Genomic DNA, 12,499 nt, shown 5'->3' on the forward strand with positions numbered 1-12,499 from the left:
ACACATTCATTGTTAACAATTCATACTGCCTACACACATCCATTGTTAACAATTCATATTGGCTACACACATCCATTGTTAACAATTTATACTGCCAGCACACATCTATTGTTAACAATTCATATTGCCCACACATAGCCATTGTTAACAATTCATATTGCCAACACACATACATTGTTAACAATTCATATTGCATACACACATACATTGTTAACATTTCATATTGCCTACACCATTCATTGTTAACAATTCATATTTCCTACACATATCCATTGTTAACAATTCATATTGCCTACACACATCTATTGTTAACAATTCATATTGTCTGCACATAGCCATTGTAAACAATTCGTATTGCCCACACACATCCATTCTTTACAATTCATATTGCCTTCACACATACATGCAAACCCACTCATAGTCATTGTTCATGAATATATATATATATATATATATATATATATATCGTTTACGAATTATATTGCCCACCTACATATACTGTTTACGAATCATATATTCCACACACATTCACTGTTCAAGAATCATAATGTCCATATACATTCATTGTTCACGAATACATTTGCACACATATTCATTGTTCAAGAATCATATTGTCCATACACATTCATTGTTCACGATTAAAATTTCACACATATTAATTGTTCAAGTATCAGATTATCAATACACATATATTGTTCACGCATCATATTGTTAACACCGAACAATTGGTCAAGAATAATATTGTCAACAGACATTTATTGTTCACAAATCATATGAACTCACATAGATTATTTTACGAATCATATTGTCCACAGTAATACTATGTTCACGAAACATATTGTCTACAACATACATCGTCAACGAATCGAATTACCCACACGCATACGTTATTCTCGAATCATTTTTCACAAACATATAAAATAAGGATCCCCCATTTATATGTACTATAACAAATACAGTACAGCAGGTTCTGCATGAAGATGGAAAAAAGACGTTATACGCTTGAATATTTGTATATCAAAACAGCTACGCAAACTGTGGCCGTTTTTCATTTCCCTGCATTTTCTAATATGTTTGCAATTTTACAGAAATTCCCCTTTGACTAGTTTACGCGTATATTTTGTTCCCGCCCAGAAGCAACGTATTGACAATTAACCCATTTATGCCGAGTGGACTCTCCCATCCTTCTAAATTGGACAATTCATTTCAAAAATTAGGGATGTCTGGTACATTTATTTCTATTTTTTTAGAATATTTCTGACATAATTTTTTTCAGCAAACAGCGCAGACCCTGATGAGACGTCGCATCATGCGGCGTCTCATCTGGGTCTACGCTGTGTGCCAAGGCCTTTTTTTCTAGACATAAATGGGTTGTTTCCCAATGTGTTCACGTGTTTCTGTTTCTAGTACTCATGCGAGTTTATTTAATTTATTTACAGATTTGCAGAATGCAGTCACGCAGCAACTGACCAGTGCATTAAAGTACAACACGAAGGCCCCTATGACCGTAAGTGAACTGAATGTGCGCATGAGCGATTTCAAGAAATCCACTGCGCTTAACCCATTTATGCCTAGTGGACTTTCCCATCCTTCTAAATTGGATCAAGTTATTTCGAAAATTAGGGATTTCTAGTATACATGTATTTATTTCTATATTTTGAATATTTCTAACAGAAATTCCTTAAAGCAAACAGCGCAGACCCTGATGAGACGCCGCATCATGCGGCGTCTCATCTGGGTCTGCGCTGTTTGCCAATGCCTTTTTCTAGACGCTATGCATAAATGGGTTAAATATGAAATAACCTTAAATAAATAAACACGTAACGAAGGAAACAATTAAACGATTTATGTAGATGTTATGAAAATAAAACACGTATTTAACAAACAATATTCAAAGATTAACATCAGTGAATCCGGGTTTAATGTGTTCGGTTTGGACATTTAAAGGATTGTAGACTGGCAAAAACACGCCGTTTCTGACAAATAACTTTAACATTAAAGTCCCATAAACACTCACAATCAACGAATATTTTGTTAAATATTTCGTAAAATAAAGTTAACCCATAAACAAGCAGTGCTCTTTATAGCAATAGCCAAAATTTCAACGTAAGATCTGATATGGTAACATAGATTTAAAGATAAAAAAATGCTCGTTTTTATTATTTCTTTGACAATATATTCCACGTGAATTTCCCGCGACGATATCCGAACACTTACGTGCGAACGCGAAATTGGCTTCGTGAAGCGTCGGATGCACGACGTAGTTCTCACTAGCTGCCCCAAGCCAATCTCGCGTTCGCTCGTAAATGTTATGATGTCGTTTCGGGAAATTAACATGGAATATAATTGTCAGACAAGAAATAAAAACTAGAATTGTGTATCGCGTTAAATCTTTTATTACCAGACCACAACCAGCGATGAATTGTTGCCTATTGCTATAAGGAACACTGATACTTTAATATGTTAACTTTATTTTTCGAAATATTTTACGAACTAATCGTTGATTTTGCGTGTTTATGGGGCTTTAATTTTGTGTAATGATTTCTGTATTACAGTCCCCTCAGTCTCAACGCCCACGAAGAAGAAAGTAAGTAATCGCATTATGTGTTTCCTCGCTTACCGTCTGGTCGTTTATTATCAAGCAGACGGTATTATCCGATAATTTGGATTATGTAAATCATACATATAGAATGGCTCAGTATAATTTACTTTGGATAGCCTGTCGTGCACTCGATCTTCTGCCTTACGCTTAAAAATGTAAGAATGCATTCAATTTTATAGCATGTGTATCAGTTTGTATTATTATCATATTCTTATACTTTCTTACTCCTATACTATTTATAAAAAAGACCAAGCGTTTGAGATAACGCCCAAAGCATGTGTTTGCATAAAGATACATGTTAATTCCAATTCACCCAATTATCATTACACAAATATATATACATGTACTATCTTAACGGAGGTGATATTGATAAAGAATTGCATTTTAATATCTTAAACTTTAATTAATTTTAATAGATTGTTAATTGTATTCTAATGAAGAGTTAGACAAGGTCAACTATTACCTGGATAGTATAGTGTATTAACTGTATTTATAAAAAGCTAATTATAAATATATCAACTTAGTTACGATGTTTATATAATTTACCCTTTCAGTGCGGGAACCGAATTTTGAAGGCCTTTGCAAACAGTTTGGATCCAGATGAGACGCCACACAACGTGGCGTCTCATCAGGATCCAAACTGTTTGCTATTCTGATAATATTCTTTGAAAAAAATCGAAGAAAATGCTAATTTTAGAAATTCAGCAGACGACATTTTAGCAGACGACAAATTTCCCAGCATGCAAAGGGTTAAATACGCTAGAAAATATTCTCGAAAAAAAGAAAACGCCGCGTTCTTGGAAAACTGCTCTTAATTCATGTGCCGTCCAATGCTTATCAGTGACAACACTGTCCGCTGTCACTGGATTTTCGGTTAGAAGATACATTCTTTTAAAACTAATTTCCATAAAAGCAGACAGTGTCGTTACTCAGCTACAGGAATTCTGCCAAGTTTTTCCAGAACGCGGCCCAATGTTTGACTTTTCTGCGCTCAGGATCTTGACTTATTATGTCCACCATTCTACTGGTGGACATATTGTTTTTGCCCTGTCTGTTGGTTTGTTGGTTTGTTTGAGTCAAACTTTAACATTTGCCACAACTTTTGCAATATTGAAGATAGCAACTTCATATTTGGCACGCATGTGTATCTCATGGAGCTGCACATTTTGAGGGGTGAACGGTCAATGTCAAGGTCATCCTTCAATGTCAAAGGTCAAATATATGGGGGGACATAGTGTTTCATAAACACATCTTTTTCTGTTGGTTATTGGTTTATCACCAACTACATAGTAACCGGGTTAGCACTTTAGTCAATCACTTAACAACGTTAATACGGCGTTCTTGTAGATGTCCATTATGTGGTAACACCGTACAGGATGACAGAAGTAAAACGTGTCCGCTTGGTCACGAGATGTAAGTATGACCTGCCACGTGATTTAGAGATTACAGAATAAATCAAATAAAAACTTTAGCGGCATAAACGTGGGATCTATCAAACAATAAAAGTGAAGTGATATGTTTTTAATTTTCATGTTTTCAGTTGTCAACATAAAAAACTGTATGCATGCCTGTCATCTTTATTTATATCATCACGCAACTGCTTTTGTTTGCTGCTAACTATACCGCTTGTAGTGTTGCATGAAAACTGGAATGTTAGACAATATGCTAAATTATAGCTTTGCCTGTGTCTTGTGCACAATGCAGTCTGTAGAGTGCAGTGTTAAATGATTAACGTCGTTTTTGTATTACTTAATAAAAATAGCACGTATACTATTGACACAAAAATAACATAGCGCGCCATTATGTACACTTTTACTTAGCACTTCAGCCATTCAAATAGCATTTACTGTACGTTAAAGACATCAATTACCGTAATATCAGTGATGTTTATTTTCCAGTGGTAATGCGTGGTATCTTTATTACAAATGTGAAGTAAAAATTGCCTTAATAGATATAGCATTGTGAACAATATATGAACTCATTCATGATTAAAATACGACTCTGTGTAAAGTTGCCTCCGCATAATGTTATGGTCGTAATTAGATCGTCTCCATCATTATTGCTTACCTTTCGATGAGTTTTCTTTTTTGCAGAGGGTCGTATGAACGGACAAGTCCAATACCAAACCAGCCAATGCAGGGTGGCGGGTCGACGGGAGATGTAAATAATCTAATCAGAAAATCCGTTACGATAGGTCAAATAATTTGTGTGTAAATAAAATGAAAGAAAATGTAAAGATAAAGAACTTCATGTAATGATGATGATGATGATGATGATGATGATGATGATGATGATGATGATGATGATGTGAATGATGATGATGATGATGATGATGATGATGATGATGATGATGATGATGATGATGATGATGATGATGATGATGATGATGATGATGATTTCAGGAGGAGCCATCCTCGGAAGGGGAGGAAGAAATAGACATGGCCAACTATTACCTGGAATGTAAAGACAAACAGGAGGCCACTGAGTATGTTATAGAAGCTTAAAAACGAACAATTAGAGTTAACTGCTGATATTTACAAAGCTTCTATGAAGGGAATGCTTTATTGAGCCTCGTTCTGGGAAAACTGGGCTAAATGAATATGCGTAAAGTCTCTTCCCTGATTAGCAGTCAGCCAGACGACACTTTCCGCGAAAACTGGATTTTCGTTTAGAAGAGACTTCCTTTAAACTAAAACATCCACACATGTTTAAACTGTCATAACTGATTAGCCTGTGTGGACTACACAGGCTAATCTGTAACGAAACTTAACGCGCATGCATTAAGAACCGTTTTTCCACCACGATGCACAATTTATGATATACCTATGGTAAATTTTATGGTCAAATTTCAATTTGTTAATTCCATCAGCACAGACAAAACGTTAAACCACATCTACACTTGAAAATGGGCTTATCATTAAGAGTCGAAGCCCGAAGAAACTGTTCTATACTTAAGAATCGACTATGGTTTTCCTCGAAAAGCTTTGTAAAAGGTGGTTGAGTTCTGTTGATATTGGTGTTGTTTCGAATTATTTTACTAAAAACATAGTGAATACAAATGAGACCATATTGTCTTTAACTGACAGCCCAGATGTTCTTGTTTTGGCATTTTAAAGTTAACTATTTAAGGACATGTGCTTATGATATCAAGCAAAACTCTATGTTTAAGGCAAGCATAATATACCCCAGCCTTTCTGTATTCACACTGAGTTCGCATTACTCTCTTGCCAGTATTATCCAAGCCCTTGGGGACGAGGGAGTATACCTTGTAAGGCCAGGCGACACCGTCGAACAACGGGTGCGTAACTCCATCACCGCTCTAAAGAAATTGCAAACTTGTTTATAATTCATTACTAGAATGACTCTCGCAATAACTACAATTGGACTAAAAAAAATATCAAAAAATTGTTTGAGTAAAGGCAAGGCTAAAACGCAGCATCATAACCATATTATCTAGAGTTGTTGCTGTTAGTGATGATGGCTATTGATAATTGTGTTTATTATGATGATGTTTTTGTTGATGATTGTGATCATTCCGATGCTGCTGCTGGCGATGCTGCTTCTGCTTGTAATGATGGTGATGATGATCATTTTGTTGCTATAATGTGTTTTCATTCAATTTACACAAATTTATGTCTTACAGGTTCTGGTAGTATTTGCGGACAATCAAATGAAGAAGTACAGAATTAAATACGAGGTAATGATATAATGAACACGTTTTTTCCTGTTGTGATTACATGAATTATTTCTTTTAATTCCTACTTAATCATTGTGCAAGTAGCGGGAACTGAAAACGTAGCTTTATACATAATTTGTCTTTACAAAAATCAACAACTTTAATTAGAGTTATGGTATAATAGAACCTGTGCCGTTTAGCAATTTTTCACCAGTAAAACAATACATATCCGAACATTGCCGTATTTCATTGCCAGAACAAAAAATATTTCTTGGCGGAGGCCGGTCACCACGACAACTCGATAGAGAGGCTCGTGCGTTACTACCACACTCACAACCTCCCCACGGTGAACGCGAAGCTGCGCACCCCCTTCCGGTTGCATCCACGATATCCCGATTTAAACCTAGAGTGATCTACCTTGACGGAATTAGAGTGTAACCTGTATTTTTTCCGGTGATAATTCAGTGCTTTGTAATTATTGCAAACCTAATGTTTTGTGTTTATGTTGTCTGGCACACAAATGACACAATACGATCATCTAGTATGTTTTCTCTTGAGTCTGCGTCTCTATTATCTCCCTTTGTTAAAGTAAAAGTTAAAAAAAAGAAATTGCTTTTTAAGCTAACGTCTGAATTATAATGTAATACCACAAATTGAATATTTTCGGAGTCATTAGTAAACATGTCATTTTGGCATAACTATTGTGAGTTTATTTTGGCGTTACTGGATGAACAAATATATTTCGATTACGAAAATGTGGATCTTTCCCAAATGAAACCGACTGTGGTAACCAGAATTCGGCGATTGAGATCCGTGCTAATGATGCCAATGGACAAATCATGAAGCATAGAAGATACCTTTCTCTCGGAAAAGTTCCATTTTGCGTGACGAAGATATGGTTTTCAAATTTAAGTGAATGTCCATTTCAACTTGAGTGGGAACTTAATGGAAATCGTCATTCGGAAGTTTACAAACATAAACCAAACAAAACGCAAAACGAGATCTGAAAGTGTTCAGAGATCCGAAGCAACTATTATGTTTTCGTTGACTCAGCGTCATGCCATGTCAGCATATTGGGAAACAAATGATGAATAGTGAACTTTTTTTGAATGTTATTGATTTTTAGGCAAACATTGTCTTTTGCTCTTGAAACCCTGATTGATTTGATTCAGAAACTATTATTTGTATTTGTTTTTTCATGAACAACTTTTCAACGGACCTATTTACATTCTCAGATATTGAAATATGCTGGTGTACTTTACGTTCATGACACAACACGATATGTGGTATACTGGTATAATCATTGACATACGTCCGTCTGTCTGTCCGCATGTCTGTCTGTCTGTCCTTAGACAAAAGTTGAGAATTTCCTCGAAACGTTTCAGCGTACAACACTTGCTTCGATAATCCCTTATGATAGGATGTTGTGCATGTGCGATCTCTATCGTCCTACATAAACCAAAACTAAAGTTGTCCCCATTTGTCAACTTCGAATTCATGTAATATTATTAGTTCTACATACTTTTCTCTGAAATCATAAGGCATAAATGTTTAATATTTGCTATTTAAAAGTGTATTGTGGTTCTTTACAAACTTTGTTAAAAAAATTCAAAACTAGCCACGCCATGGATTCAATTTTATTTATAGTTACAACTTGCTACATATTACTACACGAGGCCCCGGGGGTATTCGTCACAATTATGACATATTATAGTTTGTACTTATATTGACCGTGATATTGTTATGTTGTTCAATTAAACAATTTGTTTCATGAACTAACTGATCTAAACAATTAATGTTGCTTATCTCGAAAGTGCTAGTTTGTAGTGTGGTGGTAGAAAGGATGTACTAGTATACAGGGTGCAGAATAAACGGTGTTTTCTGGCGTTTACACACGGGCTGGATAGAATGTTAAGAACTTAATTTTTGCAACCATCTCAAGTAATTGAAATCCATTTGCAAAATTCTATAGTGCATAATAGACAGTTTTTCTTCCAGTTTGTACCGATATCTTAAGGTATAAGAATAAATCCTTTAATACGTCTAAAATCGGTGAAAAAAACTTCACGTTGCGTGCAATGAATGCAGTAAAAATGGAACTTTTGAACAAGAGCACATGCTTACTAAATAAAGTAATTCTGATGTATTTTATATTGCCATAAGCAGCATAAAAATCTGTCTTTTATGCACTAGTTGAAATTCTTAAGAAAACTTGTTTAAACAAAGTTATTTGAAATAAAGCACAACTTACCGTCGTGTTTTAAATCCATTAAATTTAAAAGGTGGAACCCCAAAAAGTCACGTGATCTTGCACCTTGCATACACAATGTGAACATTCAACTGCACCAGCAGGTGGGAAACCTTATTGTTCCATACACTCTTTTAAATGCTTTCCTTCTTTTTAAGTTTGATTAATACTATTTTGTCATAAATTTATAATAAAGTCATCTACATATAAAACATAATGCATGTTTGAGTTTAAGTACCGGTATTATTATTGGCCTTAGATCTGTATCACGGTGTATATGCATATCGGTGGCCTCTCTGTCAAAATGCTGCCTCTCTGTTCATTCTCGGCTGCCTCTCTGTTATATACAAGAAAACGGATGATCGACATTCACAAAACATGTAAGAAAATATAAAATTAACCCGTAAACACATTTGTGCATAAAAAGAGAAGATCCATGAGTTGAAGCATATATCCAGCTAAATGTTCACAGTATTCCGCAAGTCCAAACACTTATCACAACCTCTATCGAAGACTAGATAGGCTACCCGTGCCAGAAAAGTGAGCCGATCGAGAGGCTTTACTTGCCACAACGAAAGCGAAAGTAGGCATTTTTTAAGTAAAATTGATGAAAATTACTATATAGCGTACATTGAACGTAAAGAGTTGATCATAAAGATGCTATCAATGACACTAGATATTAGACATATTAGGGAAAAGCTATGATAAAAAGTCATCAACTCGGCATGTATGCACGATTGTTCCACCAACCTCGTCATCATTCCATCTTCGATAGAGGTTGTAATATGTGTTTGGACCTGCGGAATACTGTGAACATCTAGTTGGATATATGCTTCAACTCATGGACCTCCTCTTTTTATGCACAAATGTGTTTACGGGTTTCAATTTTATATTTTCTTACATGTTTTGTAAATGTCGATCATCCATTTTCTTGTATATAACAGAGAGGCAGCCGAGAATGAACAGAGAGGCAGAATTTTGACAGACAGGCCACCGATATGCATCTACACCGTGTGTATTGTTTATCGTATTTTGTATTTTGTAAATTGAGGACAGGCCATCAGTTGAGCTTGACATCATCTGGAATTTTATTAGAACATAGCCTATCAATTTATTTTTCACGAAACAAATTATTTTCATACACTGTCGCTAGCGACGGGATTCGCATGGTTTGCATAAGATCTATGTGTTGTATGTGATATGTCAACTAGTTGAGGTCTAATAAAGAAAAGATGGATTTTTTTCTTTCTCTTTTCAACTAAAAATTGCATGTTATTAACATTTTTTAACTTTGATTCAACAGCTTGCTGAATGTATGGTTTATTAAGATAAAGTCTGGTTAAATATGCATAAAATATGTGTTTAATATTTATTTGTATACTTTGTGTAATAAACAATTGAAATATGCAAACACTACCTTCTGTTTACCCCCGCCCCTCCTCAATTATCGCGGTATTATATTCTTGTTTACTGGCCCCGCTGTGGTAATAGGGCAGTTAGCATTTTAAGCGATGACCACAGATACACCAGAAATGCCTGGTTCTCTTATTGGTTGGTACACGCGCTCCTCGCCAATGCGAATCGGGTTCAATGCCCGTTCCACGTAGCGCAGCACATCGGCAAGATGCTTAAAGACTAGAAAATAATTTAAAAATACATATGGCCTAGACAATTTAAACTTGTATGTACCAGTTATGCGTGGGGACGAGCCTGTGCTTGCTAACGTGCGTAAAGTTGATTTATGCAGTCAACAACTATTTAAAACAACGCTTTAATCGTTACAAAAACGCATTATTTCATGAGTAAGGCTTGCGAGAGACGTTGCCGATGGATAGGCAGCATCCTTGGAAAGCAATTCGACGAGGCAATCTCTCACTATGAACACAACAGCGACGAGAACGTTAGGGTGGCCTGACCATCCTTGGCGCCGCGACCCGGATGCAGATGCTCAGCAGATGGACAAGACGCAGCTGGACAGACTCGCCCAGAACCGAGACGCCATTCAGAAAGCTGGTCGGCGTCCCAGATGGGACCACCGGCGAAGATGATATGAGATGATGGCATATCATATTATACCATTATCCGTTCTGTATAGAAAATTATCATTCACCCGTATTGTCTTTCATTATGATTCTGGTGAGGATATTTTTTTTTTGACAAGGCCAAATCGACGATAAGGGCCTTTATTGCAGTCAATTTTGCGACCGTTTTACGGAAATAGACATATGTATTCGAAACCCGACTAAATGCTTAGTTTAAAACTACCGGTATTTATTTTACATCGAAGCCTAAGGCTTATTTGAAACGCTCTCGAGTCCGTTTGCTGGGACTAGAACCCGTACTTGGTGTCAATCGGTGAGATCTTTAGAATGCTCCCACAGTGGGGATCGAACAAATGAACTCCCGGTCGCTAAGCGGACACCATATCCAATACGCCACTGTAAAATGTAAGAACATCGTGCAGAAGGTGGCGGGTCGGGTATTATGTTTAATACACCAATCAGACGCAAACAATAAGCCGTATGTCTGTGGGTCATGTTGTAGGCGGTTGCATTCAGATGCCCGAGCTTTGGAATTGTCTTCAAATCAGGTAAGCGCGTTCGGCTCCTTGTGCGTTTTCACCGTTCCAATAGTAAGAGCAGTATGTGCATCGCTCTTTGAAAACCTGGCGTCATCCATGTGCGTTATTTGCCGTCCAAACTAAGACTGTGCAGTCCGCGCAGGCTAATCAAGGACGACACTTTCCGCCTTAACGGAATTTTTGCCAAGAAGAGACTTCCTTTAAACGAAAAGTGTCGCCCCAGATAAGACTGTGCGTACTGCAAAGGTTAATCTTTGACGACACCTACGCACATCATGCATTATGCCCATTTTTCTAAGAACGCGGCTCATACGCGGTGATAGTGTTGAGGTCACCCGTAATGTATTATATTGATCAATATCAATATGTATATCTGGATATTCCTGCTACAATACGATTAAGCTTTTTGCACACGATGAACATTTATACATCACGCCACAAGTGGTCGTGGCACATGTTAAACAAGAAAATCAATGGAAACAGCGTAATGAATGCAAAACAACACATCACTAGTACATCATAGAGGTAATTCCTATGTGCACTGTTAGCTGTCGTGTCGTATTCTTCACCAATATAAACATCAATACCAACGTCATTTTTTTCTCAAAATAATCACTATTATCCTCATCATCATCCCCATAATCATCAGCATCATCAGTAAAATTTGATGTAGAATAACCTTCATCGACCTCATTTTATAAACACCCTGATGCATCATACTGGTAATTCATGTAAATTAATAATTTAAACATATGAATAAAACATATTATTTTATTTCTCAGGCATATTTTTGCTTGTTTGCATATATTAAATTAAAATGAAATCAAAATCGACACATATTTTATACAATTACACGTGCAAAGAGTAAGATTCATATGTTTAAATGTCAATTTTAATGACAATGGTAATTATAGACAATAATTGAAATGTAATACTCTCAGGTCATTTTGTCCGAGATCCTGTCAACATAATTTACATGGAAACACACTTGATACACATTTACACACATATTTCAGTGCAGTTCACGTATCTCTGTTGTTCAGAACGAACTGAGATTTTAACCACATTTTTTTATAAAACAATGAGATAATAACATTACTTGATTTGTAGACAACTTAAAATGCTTTCCATAATGCCACATACCTCAACTACACGTTTGGAATACAATCACCAAAGCGACAGTTGAAAATAAATATAATTATATTCTATTGAACAGAACAGTTTATTGAGTAAATCAAGGCCTCCGGCCCATAATACATAGCATAATGACATAATGCAATACAATTTAAGAGTTGTGCCCATGATATATAACACAATAACACCAAAATTAATTATACAGTTTCAAAAGTTGTGTAATTTTAAATTTCAAAAGGCGAATGGCAGGCTTGTCGG

General features: G+C 36.0%; 1 protein-coding gene across 4 annotated transcripts in view; it reads left to right on the top strand.

Moving 5' to 3' along the window:
• The window catches only part of LOC127841538 (SH3 domain-binding protein 2-like), a 60,729-nt gene extending 51,822 nt beyond the window's left edge, over positions 1 to 8,907 (top strand). For 2 of the 4 annotated variants that reach the window (XM_052370423.1, XM_052370425.1), the window contains exons 9-16: positions 1,440 to 1,507; positions 2,556 to 2,587; positions 3,950 to 4,015; positions 4,696 to 4,762; positions 5,005 to 5,087; positions 5,834 to 5,900; positions 6,246 to 6,299; positions 6,535 to 8,907. In XM_052370423.1, the coding sequence (XP_052226383.1) occupies positions 1,440 to 1,507; positions 2,556 to 2,587; positions 3,950 to 4,015; positions 4,696 to 4,762; positions 5,005 to 5,087; positions 5,834 to 5,900; positions 6,246 to 6,299; positions 6,535 to 6,690 (593 nt within the window). In that variant the 3' untranslated portion in view covers positions 6,691 to 8,907. The remainder of the gene's footprint in view (positions 1 to 1,439; positions 1,508 to 2,555; positions 2,588 to 3,949; positions 4,016 to 4,695; positions 4,763 to 5,004; positions 5,088 to 5,833; positions 5,901 to 6,245; positions 6,300 to 6,534) is intronic. The other 2 variants (XM_052370427.1, XM_052370426.1) reach the window with 2 other exon arrangements.
• The last annotated feature ends 3,592 nt before the right edge of the window (positions 8,908 to 12,499 follow it).

The sequence above is a fragment of the Dreissena polymorpha genome, chromosome 8 (genome assembly GCF_020536995.1).
Source record: "Dreissena polymorpha isolate Duluth1 chromosome 8, UMN_Dpol_1.0, whole genome shotgun sequence".
Lineage (NCBI taxonomy): Eukaryota > Metazoa > Mollusca > Bivalvia > Myida > Dreissenidae > Dreissena > Dreissena polymorpha.